This window comes from Sphaeramia orbicularis, chromosome 13 (assembly GCF_902148855.1).
Source record: "Sphaeramia orbicularis chromosome 13, fSphaOr1.1, whole genome shotgun sequence".
NCBI lineage: Eukaryota > Metazoa > Chordata > Actinopteri > Kurtiformes > Apogonidae > Sphaeramia > Sphaeramia orbicularis.
The window spans coordinates 8013425-8034528 of record NC_043969.1 but is presented as its reverse complement, the minus strand read 5'-3'; the positions used below and the strand labels follow the sequence as shown (position 1 = coordinate 8034528).

At 41.1% G+C, this 21104-nt stretch overlaps 1 protein-coding gene and 1 non-coding gene across 3 annotated transcripts in view; both read left to right on the top strand.

The window, feature by feature from the left end:
* eif4g1b (eukaryotic translation initiation factor 4 gamma, 1b) overlaps positions 1-21104 on the top strand; it is a 43382-nt gene that overhangs the window by 16929 nt on the left and 5349 nt on the right. For both annotated transcript variants that reach the window (XM_030152805.1, XM_030152804.1), the window contains 15 exons: positions 530-632; positions 8148-8287; positions 12146-12238; positions 12562-12652; positions 13243-14274; positions 14391-14479; positions 14852-15044; positions 15479-15612; positions 16103-16228; positions 16882-17292; positions 18067-18213; positions 18696-18932; positions 19014-19118; positions 20429-20719; positions 20958-21069. In XM_030152805.1, coding sequence (XP_030008665.1) covers positions 530-632; positions 8148-8287; positions 12146-12238; positions 12562-12652; positions 13243-14274; positions 14391-14479; positions 14852-15044; positions 15479-15612; positions 16103-16228; positions 16882-17292; positions 18067-18213; positions 18696-18932; positions 19014-19118; positions 20429-20719; positions 20958-21069 — 3304 coding nt within the window. The remainder of the gene's footprint in view (positions 1-529; positions 633-8147; positions 8288-12145; positions 12239-12561; positions 12653-13242; positions 14275-14390; positions 14480-14851; positions 15045-15478; positions 15613-16102; positions 16229-16881; positions 17293-18066; positions 18214-18695; positions 18933-19013; positions 19119-20428; positions 20720-20957; positions 21070-21104) is intronic.
* Positions 17925-17991, top strand: LOC115432290 (small nucleolar RNA SNORD66). Its single transcript, XR_003937191.1, has one exon. It is a non-coding gene; the product is annotated as a small nucleolar RNA SNORD66 (small nucleolar RNA).

Below are 21104 nucleotides of genomic sequence, written 5' to 3'. Positions count from 1 at the left end.
ATGCAGTAAACAAACGCAGAAAACATGGCTGCAAACCTTTTTTTTCTCAATCCATTCTTCATCTCATCACTTTTCCAATTTTAGTACCATTCTGTAGATGGTAGCATACTCTGTCATAGTATTGCATTGATGTTTTACAGATTAGTTTCTGTTGGGGTAGCTATAAATACTGTACTTGCCCAGCTCTGGGGATGTCAAATAATAAGGTTGTAATCAGTCATATGTTTAAGAATTTATATTTTCAATATTACTGTTGTCAAAATGATCCTTACTGTTCATAACCCAAGCTCCCTGTTTGGATGTCACATAACTTTGTTTTTTAAGGTGGAATCAAAATTGGCTGTAGATCTCACACAAATGTTTATGCCCAGATTTGTCTTAAAGTCCAGTTTCAATACCATTTTCTTTTACCTCAGTTGTCTGGGGTTGTTAATTTGATAAAGAGAAAGCAATTGTGGGTGTAAATAATGATTTTTTTCCCCCTGTCCTTCCTTTTGTTCCCCTCCTTCTGTCTTGTTTGTTTCCATAGTACCGGTCAGCAACCTACATGGCCACACCCCAGCAATATCCTGTACCAGCAGGCACCCCGGGCTTCTACCCAGGCACCAGTCCTGCTGAATATGGTACTTATGGTAAGAGGCTCTACCTGGGGCCTCACCTGAGCCACTCACACATAGAGACAGAGAGACATTTAACAGGGCACGACTGAAACAGTAGCAAAGAACAAATTATAGACATAAAGATCCCCTCGGTGCTTAACCTTCATCTTATTTCATATGCCAGTGGTTAGTGTGAAATTAGGTTTTTGAGTTTAGTGATGAGAAGGGAACTATTTGTATCTGCAGAAAATATTCTATTTGCAGTGGAAATAATCATAACAGTGGAAATGTACATGTATTTACTCAGTTGTTCTGGTTCTACATCGAAGTTCCTAAGAACCAAAGAACTGCAGTGTTTGTCTAGAAACTCAGTTGTGCAATGACTTAACAAATACACAGGGAGAAAACAGCGGGAGGACTGTTTTTATATAACAAAGACCATATTACTATAATCAGCTGCAGCTACAAGGCATACTTCGTTGTCAGCAAGGGATGTGGCTGCATTCTGGCAAATTTAAACATTGCTGACTGTCATAGACAAATCAGGTTGCACGATTGGCATCAGACGGGTAAAGGCAACCATGTCACCACAAATCACTTCCGCATGGACGTTACAGATTGTACTGTGTAACAGCACAAGATGTCTCAGCATTTAAATACCACAATACTTCCTGCAATGACTGTCTTCGGTTGTCTTTCACTAGTCTTTCTTGACTTGGGGAAGTTCCTACCTGAAATGTCCCAGCAGTATCTCAGGTCAGACATGATAAGAGCTGGTCGAATTTCCTAGATTCTAAGAGAACAATGTTTCAATACTTCCTTTTGTATCCCCATAGGATACACTGGGCCATGCTTTACTAAAGGAGATGAATAATTCAGTGGTGTGAAATATAAAGTTAATGTTGAAGCAGAACCTGTGCTGAGTTAGCATTAGTTATTTCCTCATTTGGAGCATTGTATTGCAAGGGAATATTTTTACCTCCGCCAAGGAGGTTATGTTTTTGCTGGCATTGGTTTATTTGTCTGTCTGTCTGTCCGTGTGCAAGATAACTCAAAAAGTTATGGACAGATTTGGATGAAAATTTCAGGAAATATTGATACTGGCACAAGGAACAAATGATTAAATTTTGGTGGTGATTGGGGGGGGCACTGATCTGCCATGGCGGAGGTCTGCGCTCTCCAAGTGCTTTTCTAGTTTTTTATGTTTTCAGGTTACCTCAAGTCACAGGTCCCAAAATAACTTAACTGTAAACAGTGAACTAGTACTTGTAGTTTTACGGCATAGATTAGTTTTCATACACTCATAGTAATTTAGGATCTATATTGACACATTGAGTGGAAAGAAGGCTGAGTATTAGTGACTGATAGCATATTTCTTTTTTTTTTTAATTTATTTATTTGTATTCCAACACTGGCTATAAATTCTTGTCTTTCACTGTGAATGTTTATTTCCTGAACTCAACCGTACAGTAAGAACACATAAGACAAAGTATTTAAGATGTGATTTATGTAATCTATTTTAAGAACACTGTAGTTACACCAGAACCGAGTAACATCCATTTGGTGTAAGAAGTCAGATTCTCTTATACCTGTGTTTGTCTTTTCCTAATGTTCTTGTGAAGTTGTTGTTGAAGGTTAAGGAAAAGGACAATTCAAACTCAGTCTTAGTTTAGTTTCAGTTTACTCCCCTGACACATTGGTCTTGATCCATATGCTGTCACACCCTCTAGAGGTGACCACGTGTCATTGCACCACAAGAACTGATGATGCCCTGAAAACAAACCTGCTGACCCCCAGCAACAGGCATCTGAGCTATGTGATACCTTTGTTTAAACTGTAGCTCATCAGCAATAGAATACACACGCCTGTATACAGGCTCATTAAAAGCACAATTCTACCTATTACATTTTTTATGGTGCTCACTTTACAGTCCACTGCAAATACCGCCTCTGTGTATAGATTTAAAAAAAAAAAAAAAAAATTATGAGGTCAGAATTTCCTCCTCTTTTGGTAATGATTTTATTAATAATTTTTTGATGAATGAGTCATTGAGATATTTAACCTTTAAAGGTCTTGTTGATGTAAATTACTTTTTTTTTTTTAAAACACCACTACCATCCAATATGTTCTACACAATTTTTGCAACTATTTTACTAGCTTATTTTTATTGTTCATTCATTCATTTTTTTGAACCACTTACTCCACGAGAGGGTCGCATGTGTGCTGGAGCTTCATGCTTCAGGGCAAAGGCAGGGTACACACCAGTTCATCACAGGGCTGACATACATACAAACAACCATTCACTCTCACATTCACACCTATGGGTGACTTAAATGTTGACCTTATTTTCCTTATCTGTCATTGTAATGTTATTGCGTTATGTAATAAGCATCATTATTGAAAAGGACAAAAGGAATTTATAAATATTGTGAAAATATGAATGTGCGCTAAGTTTACACGACACAGTTTTTTTAGTTAAATGGCACATGATATAAATCTCTTTAGAGTAATTTAAGATTTTGCTGGTCTTCTCAAAGCTAATCACAATATACCATTTCACTGTGCATACTTTTCTAATTGTCCCGCTATTGCTTAATATTCTTGCAACTTTAACCCACACTCAAAGGTGGTTGACTGATAATGTATTAATCCACATACTAAATCTGTAATGTAATAATAATTGAAACAAAGTAGACCCACATTACAAAGCTGTGGAATGCCAATTCTCGTCCTTTAAATGCTCACACGTTTGTTGTGGTTATTGGTGTGACTTCACAAGATTTGGTGCTAATTTAGCGGCTTCCTTTTTGTTGTTCAGTTTGGTTCTTTTCTTCTCCACAGTGAGACACTAGTGGTTTCAGGCAGCTGTGTTGGTGTTTATTACGCAAAAGCTGTATGGCTGTGTGGTCCACTATGCTTGTATTGGTGGGTTCATGTCACATTTGTCACCCGACAGATCACATGGTATATAATGACATCAGTGGCACATGACCTAAAATATCTGGTCATGTGACTGAGGCATGGCTTTAACCTCCTAAGACCCAGCTATGGGTTTTCTGTCCACACTTGTGAACAAGAGTTATACAATGTTATAGAAAAAAAAAAGAAAACTGTCCACCACAAAGGACATTCCATAAAAATTTTAAAAACTGCATCTGAAAAAACTGTTGCATCATGATGTTTCTATAGGCACTTAATAGGCACTTATTTAACTCTTTTGGTGCCAGACAGTTAAGGGGCTAATAAGCCTTAAAAGTGCCACAGAATTTGGCCGTTTTTCAGTATTTCGCGTCGTTTTTATAATATTTGAAGAATCCTGCAGGAAACCGCTCGGTAACATCCGACCGATTGCTGATTAGATTCAAAACGCACCGGACACAGCCGATTCATTATTGATCGTAATTTGCATAATTTATAATAATAATAATAATAATAATAATAATAATAATAATAATAATAATAATAATAATAATAATCTTTATTTATCTAGCACTTTTCATACATTAAAAACTGTAGCACAAAGTGCTTTACATATCAGTTTAAAAATCAGTACCGCCCCCCACCCACACCCACCCACTCACCCGCACACACACACACACACACACACACACACACACACACACACACACACACATATACATGCAAACCCACAAGTTCACACATACTTAAGAAGACTGACTGAGCACGGGTAGACCAGAACAAAAATGTACAAGTAAAAGTAAAACATCAATTTAGGAGGCGCTGTCTCAGGGAGCCATCCGCACCAGGAGGCAGCCGCCGACCCCGGCGACCAGGCACCAGCAACACAGCCCCGCATCCCAACTAGTGGGAGAGGGCCAACTGGGACACCCACCCACCAGAAAGGAGCGGACCCCAGTGAGAGAAGGCGCCACAGCCCCCGGAGTCCACAGCCGCCCCCCGGCATGGAGGGCTCCCTCTGATGAAACACCGGAGAATAAGAAACATTAAAAAGATATAAAAATATTATTCGGTCGCGTGACCTCAAATTCCCATCTGATTGGTCTCAAAAGGGGGACGCAGAAAGAACGTCATCGAAATGTGAGAAAGAAATGGGGGTGGATGGTTTGTTTGTACACAAATATGGCGTGTTCTCCAAAGCCGATCTGATCGACCTGTGGCACTTTAAAGGTTGTATTCGTAAAGCCGATTTAATCGGCCCATGGCATTGAAAGAGTTGATAAAAAAACAAAAAAGCTTGTACTTTGCTGACATTTCCTGGGTCTCAGGAGGTTAAGAGTCTCTTGACTTGACAGCAATACTGTCGTGGTGGTGAGGGCTAGTTTTATGTATGTCCTAAGAAGGAACAGCTATTCTGTTGCTTTGGCTTCAAGATGTAAAGCAGTTTACACTGAAAGAGCACTGAAAAAACAATGAAATCAGTGGGGTTTGTGCTTTATTAAATTTATTTTAGAGACTATCGGCAACATTTCTCCTTTTTGCTGAATGATCAAAAACTCCAGTGTTTCCATGTCTTGAATACCACAAAGAGAGGAACTTCCTGGTCATCTTCTAAACAACACAGTGCAGTTTTTAACTTCAGATTTCAGAAGTCCGCATTAATGGTGCGAAAATATATGCAGTGCTTTGTTTATTGGTTTTCATTCAGCCGTCTTCTTGTTCGCTTGAAAGGGGTTCATATCTGGTGATTTAGGGTGTTCATTTAATTTTTCAGCACATTATCATTGGACCCCCTCCTGCCCTCTAAGTGGTTTAGTCTCTCAGACCAGTTAGCCCTTTTCTAGAAGTCAGGTAAAAACACGCCCACAGACACCAGCCATGCTCTGGTGTGCAGACGGAGTATGGTGACAGGATATTTTTAAGACTCACACCCCCCAAGTGGAGCAATTTGTTTAACTCTTCCTTTACAATCAGCCCACCCCCTTTTGTAGTAGGCTGCGGAGTCTCAGATCAGTTGTCCACGGGGGGAAAGCGAGAGGAAATAGGAGCCACTTGGAGTGACACAACCTAACAGTTTAGCAAACTTGCCTGTACACTCTGCAAGGGGGAAAGGGAGGGAGGGAGGTGAAAAAAAGTGAAAGGCAAGGGAGGAATCAGGAAGGTCAGAGGGAGGAGCGAAACAGAGACACGCTGGAAGAGGGAGGGGTGACCATTAAAAGAAGTCATTCTGCGAGGGCACCTGTAGAGAGGACAGGAAGAGGTAAAGAGAGGGGGTCTGAAGAGAACCCCCCCTCCCTTTTCTTCTCAGTTTGGTTTTCAGCATGGGGAACCGCGGGTCTCAAGAGCAGGAGGACTCTCAGGGTAGGTGTCGTCTCTTTTTCAACCCCCCTCCCGTTACACTCTCAGTCTCTCATACTTTGTGAGTCATAGCTATAGCCTCTTATTTACAGTATTAGGATGTGGTCCAAGAAAAGTCTCATTCTGCCCTCTGGCTTTCTGGTTTCCAGCTTGCTACCCTTCTCCCTCTCTGTCCTGCTCTCTTTCTGTCTTCCCTCCCTTTCCCTACTGGTGTGCTCTCTTCCCCCAGTCGGTGTGGGTTTTTGACTATATTTAGGCTGTGCTGCTCCTGGTCAACAATGCAGACTCAGTAATGTGAGTTAGACTGAAATGCATGCAGTGGGGGAGAGAGGCAGAGCAGGAGCACGCTTCCACCAGCCTGAAAGAGAGGCCTCTTCAGTCTGAGGATTTTTACTTGCATCTGAGGGAGAGGTTTTGATTTTCTAAACTGGGCAGTAACTGGCTCTGAACTGTAGCTGAGGCCAGGTAATATCACCAGAGGACTGGTTGTCTTGTTGACATTGTTCTGGTATATTAATAGAAGCCCTTTGAATGTGCCAAAACTGATTTTTTTTCTCTTTTAACACTAGCTTTCCTGAAAAATTTAAGAATGTACAGTATGTGCAGCATATCCATGTCTGTAAGAAGTAGGAGCTGTAAAGTAAGAGAGAGAGAGAGAGACTGCTGTGTCATGATCTGAAGGCCTACCTGTTGGCCCTCCAGGTGCTATGAGTGTTTTTGTAAAGGTTTTCAGATATTTATAAAAAGGTGTTCGTAGGCACTCGTAGATACTCACAGGAATGAACGAATATCATTCGGAAGGCACGGTTGGGAATACTGAAATTCTGATTTAAAGGCAAAGTTGCATGTTTTATGACCCATATTGGTCCACAGCAGCTGTGTTGAGCCAGTTTTTGAAGTTTAATCTGTGATACTTCATTGTAGACAATATAGCAAGTGCATGTAATCATTAGCTGTAATATATGCAGTCAATCTTAACCCAGAAGCACAAAGTGTAAATAGTACTACAGGTATGGTGTGGGTGCTCATAGGCATCTACTTAATGAAGAAGGATACGTAGATATGGTTTCAAGAATAAGATGTGCACAAATGTTTTGCAGATATTTACATAGTTTTGCTCTTATGTTACAATTAATATGGGGACTTTCTTTAGGTGTCATTCATTCTAAGATATGCTACTTCAAGGAAATTTAACTGGACCCTTTCTGATAATTTTTATCTAACTGGATTGTTTTTGTTTGGTTTTTTTTTGTTAATTACTTTCTTTATTCATGTGTTGATTCATCATCTTTCCTTGGAAGTAGCTTGTCCTTTTTTGGCTGTAAGTGGTGAGAGCGTTGCTGTGGAAGGCATCTTAAAGAAGCAGTGGGGTAAAAGAATGAAATGCAGAATTTTTAAAGAAAATGTTCTGTATTTTTTTCTTTTTTCCTTGACCAAAAGTAATATGAAAAGACACAGCTCTAATATTTGTTCAGTACAAGACACTCATCACAGCGAGGTTGCCAGGCAACCGGGTGAGACCAGTAGACGTCACTGCCCTTTGCCAAAAAATAGTCTGGCGTGTAAATCACACCATGTCATTTTTATGTACAGATTAAACACACAAGATACGTTTTCACTTTTGGAGAAGTTGTTTCCCTTGCTTTCATCCTGAGTTCTTGTCAGTTTGTTTTTTTGCCCTGTATTGTTTTAGGCTATTCATGCATTAGCTTAAAGGTAAACAGAGAAACACAAGGAAAAATGGGCATAGAGAGATGGTGAATGACATTCGAACTAATAGTGTATTCACAGCTTTTATCCATTCCCCACTGAGACATCCCCTTCCACTTCTTATATATGTTAACTAAATTAATGTCAACGTGGTATATTAAAAACATGTCTTTATTATCACTATGAACAACCAGACAGTAAAACATGAAGTGCATTTCCACAGTTTGTATGTTGTAATGTAAATCTATACCTGTAATATGTTTCCCACTATTAAAAAAAGTGCATACATGTCAGTGTGTGAACGTTGTTGTGACACCTTTGCAGCTGACATGAATCTGCAGCTGTTGAACTGCAAATCACCAAGAAGTAAAGCCTTCACATTTTCAGTACAGCTTGTGAAGTACCTAGATGGGAGATATATGGATTTGTTGCGTAAACAGCCTATGCCCTGTGTGTGCACTTGGTTTTGTTTGCAATAGGTCCATTTGTTTTTGACAATATAAGGCTATCGGATAAGTCAGATGTGTTGGTTTACATTCTCATCTCTTGCTTTATCCACAGCTGGGGCCTACTACCCAGCCCAGGCTCAGTTCACCCCCTCGGTGCAGGCGGCACCCGTCATTATGAACCCTGCCCCTCAACAGCAGCAGCCGCCACCTCAGCCCCCCCAGCACATCCCCACCAAACGAGAGCGCAAACAGGTACAATCACTCATGATCTTTAAAACATAAAAACAAGATTTATAGTCAGGAAACCTTTGTCATGTTAAGGATTTTGATTTTCTCATGCTTAAAGTATACTGTAGTTGTCTTGAGGTGAATGGCACAGCCTCAAAAGAATAATTCATCAAAATGGAAAATGTTTTATCAGCTCTGTTTGGACAAGATCTCTTTATCTGCAGTCATTCGGGTTCTTGAATTGACACTATTCTTTTCATCATGAGAAAATTCCTGCCCCACACAGCTTCTGTGTGATAAACCTAAAGTTCCACTTGTAATTCCAGTCCTTTCTCGGTCTTTAGAAAACAGACTGAATACTGCTGCTATTATATTTTGTAATCGTACGCAAGCTACAAGAGTTTGATACATGTTCATAGATCAGTCAAATTCATCTGTCAACTACACAAATGAAGTCACTGATGAGCCAAGAGGCACATTTGCAGAAAATATTACTATCTATTATATCAGCTGATTGGTTCTCCCCTTAGTGTCCAGTAAAACACACCTTATAGTTGTATCCCTATCGGCAGGTTCCATTAGCCATAAGTGGGGAACTTGTTAAAGTATCCAAAATCAATATAATGCAATAGTGCTGCACTGTCAAACCATATGCCATATTGCTTGCAAACTGCAGCTTTATTTGAGAAGGTATAAATGTCTGTAGCAAAGTTTTAAAAGCCATGTTATTTTGGGTGAACCGTTTCTTAGCACTTAAAATGCTCTGGTTTCTCTATAAACATTTTGTTGAGAAGCTGGTATGCTGGAATAAGATTGCAGATAATAGTTGTAGAAGCGAGGGGTATTTTTTGTTAGCATAATGTTAAAGTTTACAGAATCTAATAACTTTACCCAATTTCTTACTTCTTCACCATAATGAATTGACCTGAAAGTTTTACATAATATAACTAAACTAGCTGTGTTGCAATCTCTGAAGATGATTCCAGAGTCATCCTCCAGGTTTGAACCTAGAGTTCAGTTTGCTCTTTGAAATAGATAGTGGAGAACTTGACCTTAACCTGATGTAAGACTAAGCTGGCTGTGCAGCATATTCTGCAGTTCTGAAACATGTCTAGAGTTGCGTCTGCACTCTAAGATGCCCCATACAGTGTATGTGCTCACTCTCTAGACTGTAGCCCCTTACATTGCCTTGTTTATAGTTTTTATCCTGTTGTAAAAGCAAAGGATGGACCTGAAGTCACATATCAACAATCATCGGCAAGTTTGGTTATCTGTGAGAAATAGTGTGACGTGTCCTCTGAATTACCGTAATTTCTGGTCTATAAGCCGATACTTTTTTCCCACACACTGTGAACCCACGACTCTAAAATGATGCAGCTAATTTATGTTTTCTGGGCTAACAATCGATCCGGCTGACGAAGGAGGAAATAGAGCTGCTGCATGTAAGCTTGGCATCAGTGAAGTGATGGTGAGATGTTGGAGACGGGGTGAGTGCGGCTTATAGTGAGGTGCGGCTTATAGTCCGGAAAGTACGGTATAAGAATCAAAGATGATTGGGGGAGTACAAACCTGACCTTTATGATGAAACCATGCACGGTGCAAGTGTGAGAAAGGTTTTTTACCAGTTTAGAGCTGAGTAATCTGAAACCTTGCTTTGTTGAAAAATAAGTGCCAATATAATTTAGTCTTTTTATGTATAGTCTGCTTCATACATCTAGTTGTGATTTTATGCACAGGTTCAAGTATTTATTTGACTTTTTGTTCAACTGGGAATTGCATTATGTGTGGACTCTTCTTGCTGTTGAACTTAACAGCTTATCAGTGACTGTGGGCGTCTGGGGAAGACTTTGACCCATTCCCATGGGCCCTGACCCATGCAACAGCAGCCTCAGCATCTAGTCATCTCCGTCACACACAACCACATGTAATTCAAGCTGATACAGTGAATGAAGGGCTTCTTAGTTAGTGCCTGACGCTTTTTGTGAAAGCAGTTGTGTGTGCATCATAAGCTTTGCATTTTTGGCTTTGAGGTGATGAACTTTGAGGAAGAGGGGTGGAAATTTGTGTGTTTTTAAGGACACATCAACATGACCTAACTTTCTAGTGCTGAAAAACTTAAGCTCTCGTTTAAAAATGTTTTTCCTAAAGTATCAGAATTTGTATGTTGCTTCATTTTATTCGAAGAAGGTGATTGTATGTGCTTGAAGAGCATTCACATGGTTTTAGTTTGTGGCAATCAAGTTTCTGCATACCTACTTTTTGCTCCTTTGCTACCTGATATCATGCAGAAGTTTTTGTTTTTTTCGTACTCTACTGCTGTTCCGCACAGTGTGTGTCAAAGAGAAAAGGCAGAGGGGAGGGGGTTGAAGGACATGTCAGCACATAGCTCAGCTCCACGTGGCCACTGGTCTCCTCCCCTTTTTAAGCCGGAAGGGCTAACCAACCAGTCTTCCTCTGCTGCGGTGGCACCCCCCCTCCTTCCCCTTGTCCTGGTTTCCCCTGCTTTCAAAGGGGGCGAGTCTGAGAAAAAAAAAAAAAATCAGAGGAGTGACTTGCTCAAGTGTGCATGGTGACAGAGTAGAAGCAGAGAGCTTACATGAAGAAAAGGGGGAGTTTCTCCTGCTAGCTGCAGCTCATTTGATAACGCTAACTTTTTTTTCCCTAGAAACGAAACTTCCAGTCCCCCTCCCCTGCCCCTCCTTCACTCTCCGGTCCCTTTAACTGTCTGTTAGCCTCTGTGGGCGGGGGTGCACATTCCAATACCATAGCTTTACAAGGCCAGTCGCTTTATCCTTTTTTCCCCCCTCTGTTCTGTTCAGCGTATGTGAGAGGGAGAGAGCGAGACAGTTGCTAGCTAGTGTGCTGTCAGTCAGGCCCAGCCCAGCTCGGTTCTGTTATGCCGGCGTGTGCCTTTCTAATTCAGCCTAGATGTGAGTGAGTTGAGCTACGTTGGCTACATCCACCCTCTATCCTTTTGCTTTGCCGGGTTCAAAGTCCAGCCCTGAGTCTGTTGAACAGCTACTCCAGTCTCGGGATGAGAGAGGCCCATTACGGTCTGTAATGCCCCGGGAGCGGAGATACTGACGGACTAAGCCAGGTACAGGTCAGTAACAGTGAGCCAATACTGTGCCTAAAAAAGTAGGCAAAGGATAGACGATGTTGTACCAGCACAATTTGACTTGTAGAATTTAATCCTCTTCCAGAAACTGTGTGCGTCACTTTTTTTTTTATAACATTCTAGCTCATACCAGTTTCATGAGAGCAGTTAAGTATTTAGAGTGTGAGTGAGAGAAAAGATTGCAGAATAGAAAACATGTGTTTGCAGTGTACAGGGCACTCCTTGTTAGAGAGTATGTGATCAGATTTTCACTTTTTCCTCTGTCCAGCAGCAGAGCAAAGCATTTTGTGTTCACACAGAAAAAAGAAAACCTTAATGTGCTCAATAAAGCCTCTCTGTGCGTTGCTTTCATGAGTCACAACAGCTTCAACCCAGAGCAGAATTTGTTTGACAATTCATCTTGAAGTTGGATAACTTGATTCATGCCAAGTCACAACAGCTTTACTGGTGACTAAGAGAAGTGCGTTCAGTTGTGCAGCATAGGAATTTGCATGGTGGTTAGAGTTTGGATTTGGTGTGCCTCAGTGTTCAGAATGTGAGAAATGTCGCTTTCATTGAATGAGAGGCAGTTACAGTGTCATAGTGAGAGAGAGTGAGGTCGCAGGAAGCGTTTGTATCTCGTCTAATGTTCGTCCTTTATACATTCTTTTATTTTCCTTGTATGTTGCAGCTACCACTTTCCCTCATATATAGGTTTTTCTTTCCTTTGTGGCCTATCTTGTGTCTAGTTGTGTTCTATACCTGACAGTCTCTCTCCCTCACAGATCAGAATAAGAGACCCTAACCAAGGAGGCAGAGATATTACAGAGGAGATAATGTCAGGGGGCCGTAGTGGCTCTACCCCAACCCCACCGCAGGTGAGCCATTATTGCTTAAAACTCCTAAGAGCAAGTACTTAAGCTTGTTTTATTTGTTTTATGTTGTCTTAAGTTACTATGTCAGATTTATGTAGCACAGTAATCCAACATATGGATTTGATGTAAAATAAGAATTAATATTCCGCGCCATCCATATGCTACCACTTGTTGAGGCATTACAACTTGTCAAAGGGGAACTGAATCCAGATTAATGGCTCAGTTTAACAGTGAGACTATTTTTTTCATGGTCAAGTCAAAAACCTAATAAAAGTAAGTGAAGTCTTTACCACTATGGTCATACCTCATTTTTTGTGTCCCAACAGACAGCCATATCTGGATCAGAAAGTACAGCAGTGGGACAGGCCAACGGTGAGAGCGTCACAGCTGCTGCTTCACCAGCAGTGGTTAGACCAGGTGAGTTTCATTTCACCTAAATGTATGCGTTATGGGATGTTTAAACTAATAATTGATTTAACTTAGTCCTAGTCTGCACAGACACTGGGATTTTCAAAAATGTTGCCTTTTCTATATGCATTGCCCTTTGTTTATATGCAAACAGAGTTTTAGGTCACTGAAAACTGACCTTTTAGAAACTCCTTCCAGGGTGAAGATAGATGGAAACTGTGTTGACAAGAGAGGTTTTTGGCTTGTAACATGAGAGTGTTTACCATTATATCCTGTGTACATGAGATAATATTGTGCTAGTGCTAACCTTGTAATATGATTTTTTCAAAGGTACATATAAATATAATCACTCTTCCACTACATTGTATAGCCAAGGTGTGAGAATGCTATTCAGGCACCACTGTGTGGAACAAAGCACAACATGTCATTCTTTAAGTTACATGTGACACATGTCATATTTTGTCTTTTCTTCTGTTTCAAGTTTATTTGAAAACCTTTGCTGTCTTTTCAAAAAGCATTCAGAAACACAATTCATCTGCATCTTGTAGTTATGTTTTCATCAAGTCTAAATGATTTTCTTCTGAATGTTGACCAACCAGATGACAGAGGGAAACCTACTCCTCCTCCTACGTCAAAGACACCTGAACTTGCTAAGGGTGACCCCCTCCCCACAGAGGCTCCCTCCTCTGACACGAACACTAAGCTTCCGGCACCTTCTGTACTGTCAGAAGCAGAGGACACACCTCTCGACACTAATTCCACCTTTGCACCAAGCCCTCCTGTTGCAGATGTGATGGATGCTCCTCCACCTCCCAGAGAACCCACGCCACCTCTGAAATCAGCACCTGAGGTGCCTGCATATCCCGCACCCCTCCCTGACCCCATCCCTGCCTCTGCACAAGACAAAACAGATGAGAAAGACACACAGGCAGAGGAGGAGGAGGCAGTGAAGGAAGAGGAGAATAGAACAGAAGAGGCACCTGCCGCTTTGGACACATCGCTCACTCCCGACTCCACATCTAACGGTGTGGCAGAGGTAGAGGCAGAAAGGCTGTCAGTGGTGATGCCACCCTGTCACCTGGAGGCTCCACTGGAGTCTCCCATCGCACAGCCTGAGGAGCTCCGCCTTCCTAATGGTCTGCCACTGCCTGCTCCTCAAGACCCAGAGGCCCCCAGCATCAGCACAGCTGAGCGTGACGACAGTCCAATCGCTGAGCCTGACGTTAGCCAGCACTCTGACACACCACCTGCCCTCACAACTATCACTCAGGCAGCAGTGACACCTGTCATTCAGTCCACACCTTCACCTGTTGAGAAGTCACAGTCAGAGCCTGTGGTTGAGGAGGTTCCTACTGAACCTATCGTCCAGGAAGCACCCGCTCAAACGGAGGCAACGCCCACCAAGACGCCTGAGGTCCAAGATGTGGTTTCTCCCATTACCCTGGATCTCAAAGAAGATACTCCAGTGCCCCAGTCCAAGGAAGAGACGCAATCTCCTGCAGAGACGGGTTCTATACCAGACAGCACCCCAGAAACAGTGGCCACTCCTCCTCCTCCCACAGCAGAGGAGAGGGAGGACACTCCTCCTCCCCAGACGGTCACCCCTGCCCTTGTTGAAACTACTATGCAAGGTTAGTTTTTTTTTTTTTTTTTTTATCTCATTTTGCCATCAATCCTCTATCAAATATGAGAAGAATTCTTTTCTTCAGTGAAGTTGAGCTGTGGTTGTTTGTCTTCCCTCCTGTAGCTGCTGTGTCTGTGCCAAAGAAAAAGAGAAAGATGAAGGATCTGAACAAAAAGGAGGCAGTGGGGGACCTCCTGGATGCCTTTAAAGAGGTATGTGTGCGTTGATATATGTATCTCCTCAAGGGATACTCATTTGTCAGTCCCCTCACATAAATATACATCAGTAAAACTAATGTGAATAAAACTATATTTCACTCACCTGTAAACATGATTTATGCAATGACAAATGGATGTTCATCTGAAGTACTGGTAAAAATAACCTCTCACATGATAGATATCAACTTCATAATGTTTACTATTGCAGTTTTTATCATTGCTTTGAATGAGCTATAGCGGTAGAAATGACATACATGTTGTTTAATTTCGTATTACATAATTTACAGAAAGCTTTTTATTAAATACAATGCTTGCCCCTAGATTTCTGTCACTGTTTTTTACATCACTTACTTTCCTTTGGCCTAGGAGCAAGTGGTGGCCCCACCAGAGCCAGCCCCTGCCCCAGCACCAGAGAGCCTGCCTCCTGCTGCTTCCCTTCCTGCCCCTGAAGAGGCAGACCTGACCTGGGAGGATAAAGAGGACAAACTGGATGCCGAGAACATTCAGCCAGACCCTGAAAATCCAAGCAGCACTGACATGAAGTACCAGTACAAAGAGGGTGGGTCTCTGAACCTTGATGCTTTGTAGTTTCCTGAGTTGGCAGTTTAGATCTTATCTCATCTCTAGCTAAGTGGCTGTGTGTCAGTGGACTCGGTTAATGTTTGCTTTATTGAAAATGAAGGAGTGGCGTTTTACCTGCTTGTGTGTTCCTTGATGTGAGAGTTCTGAGAATAATAAGAGTAATCATGAAACAGAAACACCAAGACCAATGAGAAACCCGCAATGAATTCTCACTCATGTCATCTTTTTGTTTAACTGATTGTTACTGCATTATGTTAAAAACTAAAATAAGTACAGATATTCTTTTTATTATGCAGTACGCATAGCTTATATGCTTTGGCCTACCTATAGATTTCACTAAGATTTACCCATCCATTCAGTTATTTGGAACATCTGACAAATTAAGTTTCTCTTCTACATGTCTGTTTTTAGATCAATGGAAGCCAATCAACACAGAGGAGAAGAAGAAATATGACAGGGAGTTCCTCTTGGGATTCCAGTTCATCTCAGCCAGCATGAACAAACCTGAGGGTCTACCAGCCATCAGCGATGTTGTCTTAGACAAGGTATAGATACGTAAAACATGTCTCTGGTACTGGTTGATGGTCAAAACTGCTTAGAAATCTGAAGTCCAGTAATCTGAATTTTAGCTCTTAAGATTTAAGAGCTCTTAAGATTTTAGATATGATTTTGGCATGCCTTTTAAAATGGACTGTCTCATGAACTTACATTGCCATTTCAGTCTTGCTTTTAAATGTTTTTGTGAAAACATTTCTATTGCAACAAAAAACTAAATAAATATAAGATGGAATCGTGACCCCCTAATGCAAACTAATTACATAATAGATAAGTAAAGTTAGAGCTCTGTTAATCTACTATTTGCTCTTCAAATGTAATGCTCCCAGAAGCCCTTGAATTTTGGGACTCGATGGAAGACCATTCTGAATTTACATTTACAGTAGTCTGAAACACACAGTGAACACGTAAAACCTCATCTGTTCAGTTTGAGTCACATAAAACATTTGCTCGTTACTATATTTGTTCCTCTCGGCGCAGGCTAATAAGACCCCACTGCGTCAACTTGATCCCAGTCGCCTCCCAGGGATGAACTGCGGCCCTGACTTCACACCCTCTTTTGCCAACCTTGGAAGACCTGGCATGGGAGGAGGGAGCAGAGGACCAGTAAGTTATCAGTTTGTAAATAAAGAGATGCCAGTGCAGACTACGGGCTTGTTTATATGACAATTACAAATCCAGTAATTGGGAGTAATCAGATAACTACAATAATCAGATCTGGCATGTTTACATGCACAGAAATGCGATAATAAAAAACCCTGGTATAGATGCTCCAGTCTATTATCAGATTTCTTTTGGAGTACATAGGGATGGTAGAATCAAACTACCTTTTATTGTCTTCCACTCATGTTTGACAACATAACTTGTTTTTTCTACGATTTTAATTGAGTTTACGCGTGTGCAGATGTAAAAGAACAAAATAAATCAGATGAACTTGTATACATGCAGGAAAACATCGGAGTATTGAGGAGAAATCCAGGTGTGTTAATCCAACTTCTCATAATCAGAATACAGCTGTTATCTGATAAACATAGTAGATTATGCTGATTTCATGCTGTTATGCTATTTCTCTTGAATCATCTGATAACTCCAGAAATTGGATAATGATTGGAGTACGAGTGTACCTGTAAACAGGCTCAATAATGCATATAATCTCCCATTTTCTCTTGAACTCTTGCCTCCATAACTGCCTTTTAACTTGCCCATCTTGTGTGTGTCTGCTTTTCACCCTGTTCTCATCTCATTAATTCTCTTTCAAGCCTGCTGGTATGGGTATCGGTGTCAGTGGTCCACGTCGATCTCAGCAGATGCAGAGGAAAGAGCCAAGGAAAATCATCACCAGCATGTCGCTCAATGACGACGTGCAACTGAACAAGGCAGAGAAGGCTTGGAAGCCCTCGATGAAGAAAGCCAATCGCAATCGTGCCTCAGAGGAGACTGAGGAGAACGATGCAGAGCATTTAAAGACCCAGGACCTGTTTAAGCGGGTTCGCAGCATCCTCAACAAACTGACCCCCCAAAAGTTTCAACAGCTAATGAAACAGGTCACAGAACTGACCATTGACACTGAGGAGAGGTTAAAAGGAGTCATAGACCTGACCTTTGAAAAGGCCATCTCTGAACCAGACTTCTCAGTGGCCTATGCCAACATGTGCCGCTGCCTTATGGGGGTAAGTGGTTTCTGTTCACATTATGCAATCACACATGAAGTACTCTTCTCAGAATAGAGTGGTTTATGCAGATGAAGTGAGCACGTGTTTGATGTGCTGTATACATTTCTGAATTGTTTGTGAGGGGAAAAAAAATCCTCTTCATCTATCGCATATGCTGTACATCAATAGTCCAATTCAGTAACAGAGATTTGGTTGGTTTCATGTTTGTACATCTCCAGGCAGGAACCACATTACCTACTATTACTCTTCACTTTATAAACAAATCTGCACATAATCAGCACTAGAGCATCTAACGGATATACCTCCTTACCTGCACTAATAGAAACTGGATCTGCATCAAACTGAAGGAGTCACTCACTAACTTGTATAGTGTGTGTATCACAGATGTGTTTGTAGCACCGTGAACTCACAGAGACGCCATTAGGTCATAGGCTTATGATAGAAGTACATAATATTTGATGCTAGTGATAAAATACTTCAAGTGTGTAAAGTGGTTTAATGAAAAAAATAATAATAGAAGTTGAAGTGCTCCAAGGTCTACACATTCACAAGCATGTAGAAAAATGTAACAACAGAGACAGCATAGTTTTACTGCGATTTGTTTGACAACTGAAGATTTTTCTGCTAGGCTCCAGTGATGAAGTTCTATTAGAGCCACGTGTCTTGGCCACTGATTTTAGCAGTGGAACTGAGGAACCACTTTCACAGTGCAACCCTACACCCAGTATTTTTCTGCATGGTACTAATAAACCTTTTCTCTGCTCTCCTTAGCTCAGAGTCCCAACCACAGATAAGCCGGGAACCACTGTGAATTTCCGCAAGCTGCTACTAAATCGATGCCAGAAAGAGTTCGAGAAGGACAAAGATGACGACGAGATCTTTGAGAAGAAGCAGAAAGAGCTGGAGGCTGCATCAGGGGTATAGTACTGCCACTTATCAATTCTATATGGAGACTTTATGTAGCTTTGGAATAATTCAGACCACTTAAAATTTCCTATCTTGAACCTTATTGAAAACCTCTGAATTGTGAACAAGACACAGATTGTGGAAAGCATGACCAGACACATGAAAGCAGTGACAATCAGAGATCATCCACCTATGTTAAAACAGTATTCCGGTTAAAAATACAAGCTTTCTCTATTATTTGAGGTCTGGGAATACTGCCCTTATCTGTATTTAGTCAAGTTGTCACGTTCTGCAAATAAATACTGTAAATGACAATATATTTTTTAAAATTTTAAATAGATTTTAGCAGTAGTTAATAGAATCGAACACATACATATAAATAATAAAATCAGGTGTTTCATCATTTCCCAGAGCTGTATGAAGAAGGAATTTCATATCTAATGTCCATTTTTATTTTTTTATTTTAATGTTATTCACACTTGTTACTGCATCAGGAGGAGGAGAAGCAGCGGCTCACTGAGGAACTGGAAGAGGCTAAAGACAAAGCAAGAAGACGCTCCCTTGGTAACATCAAGTTCATCGGTGAGCTGTTCAAGCTCAAGATGCTAACTGAGGTCATCATGCATGACTGCATTGTAAAGCTGCTCAAAAACCATGACGAGGAGTCCCTGGAGTGCCTGTGTCGACTGCTATCCACCATTGGCAAGGACCTAGACTTTGAGAAGGCTAAGGTAACACTAACACACAGGTTAATAGGGTGAAGAGAGGGAAACACTACAAATACACTGGCTCACTAAAACTGTTGTCTTCAGCCTCGTATGGACCAGTACTTCAATCAGATGGAGAAAATCATAAAGGAGAGGAAGACCACCTCGAGAATCCGCTTCATGTTACAGGATGTGCTGGATCTTCGACGGGTAACTCAAACACACATGCACAGTTCATGCATACCATAACCAATGAAAAGAAATGTACTAGTAAGTGGATATGTTAACAGCTGTTATGACCAAATATACTAGAACAAATACTATGACTCACTGTTCCAGTTAGTATTTTTGCATGTTCTGTGATAATAATCTGGATTTTTTTTTTTTTTTTTAATGAAGCCTTTCAGTTTGTTTGTTTTTTTAGTTTAGTTTTACTTTGTGGAGTTTGCTAGCTTTAATTTAGTTTTTATTTTGTTTCAGCGTGCAATAGCCTTATTCCTTCACTGCTTTAGTTTTCATTATGTATACCAACCTTGGTATCATTGAGACTACGACCACAGTAAGGCGCCCAAATATGAAAATTCATATAATCCACACAGTTTTGGCTGTATGCTTTTGCTATTGAGGACTTCACTAACCAACCATAAAGTTGTAGTTTAGATTCAAGTTTCAGTCACATGCATACGCCTTATTGTTGAACGCAGTCTGTGTGTGTGGTTCACCTCACAGCCCCACAGACGCCCACACTGGTCCTTTAGCCCTGGCCTGTGTGAGCATCCAAAATGGGCTAAGAAAGAAATGTCTTCCTCAGCTCTTTAATGCAGGGCAGTTCCTAAATACAGAGCTACTCTGTGCCATAGGCTGAGACAACAAGCTGTTGATCACCACCTCCATCCTCTCTTCTCAAAGCATGTTAATGAACCTGCTTTGAGTTCTTTGTGGTATTTTTTTTTCTTCCATTTTGTTTGAGCCACATTGTAGATCCAGTTTAGTTTAGTGCTGTTGAACCTCATTTTTCTGAAGGAATGCTGCAGTCCTGTAGTTAGGCTCCCACTCCCACCCACACAGTGTTACAAAACTTGTCTCAGTCTTGTCTTCAGTGTTTTTACAAGCCAAAATCAGCTGCTCCAAGTCAGCACACTAGTCTAATGTAACTTTAAAGTGCATATCTTTGTTCTTTCCTTTTCAGGCAGTGTTTAAAGATGAATGAAGAATCAGTAGTTTGTTGGTTGAAAACCATGATTGCCAGTGTCTCTTGTGTACTCCATTTAACGTAACTAATGTATTTCCATTATAAAGATGTAAACTATGAGGCCTTTAATTAGCATCTTAGTCTAAAAAGCTGCAATTTGTATTATGATTTACTTTGACAGGAAAATCTGAGTATCGTTTTACAGCATAGTTTTGCAGTATCATGCAAGAATTCAGTCCTGACATCCTACATGGTTCATCCTTAACTTGTGTCATTTCACCATCACTCAGTCTTTCCAGTACTTACACTTCTCCCCACCTCAAACCAGAATAACTGGGTGCCCAGGCGAGGTGACCAGGGCCCAAAAACAATCGACCAGATCCACAAAGATGCTGAAATGGAAGAGCACAGAGAACAGATGAAGGTTCAGCAGGCCCTTATCTCAAAGAAGGAGTCTGTTGGAGGTCCAGGAGGAAGGATGGGTGGAGGAGGGCCCGGGGGTCGTGGGGGCCCTCACACTCCAGGCCGAGGGGCTCCTCCACAAGACGAGGGCTGGAATACGGTGCCCATCTCCAAGAACCGGCCCTTTGACACATCTCGCTTTAGCAAAATCACTAAGGTAGGAGAGAGGGGTCCCCTTTAGGCTGTGTATAAACATACTGTATATATTTGGTTTATAATAAATTAAACGTGTGTATGTAATAAGTACAATTAATACACAATCCACTGATGACCAAGGTCAGGGAGTTAATGCTCATAAAGTAGCAACTAGTGTGAAACAGATTTCAAATGTCTGTTAATGACTTGTCTCTTTTTTTTTTTTTTTTTTTGTTTTCTTGACTCTCTCTTTGTATTAGACTCCTGCTCTTGACTTCAACAATCAGTTACTTGCCCCTGGAGGTAAAGGCACATGGGGGAGCTGGGGCAAGGGCAGCAGCGGTGGTACCAGTGCCAAACCTGTAGATTCCGGTATGTTTCCTGGACAAAATCTTTGTCTAGTTGGC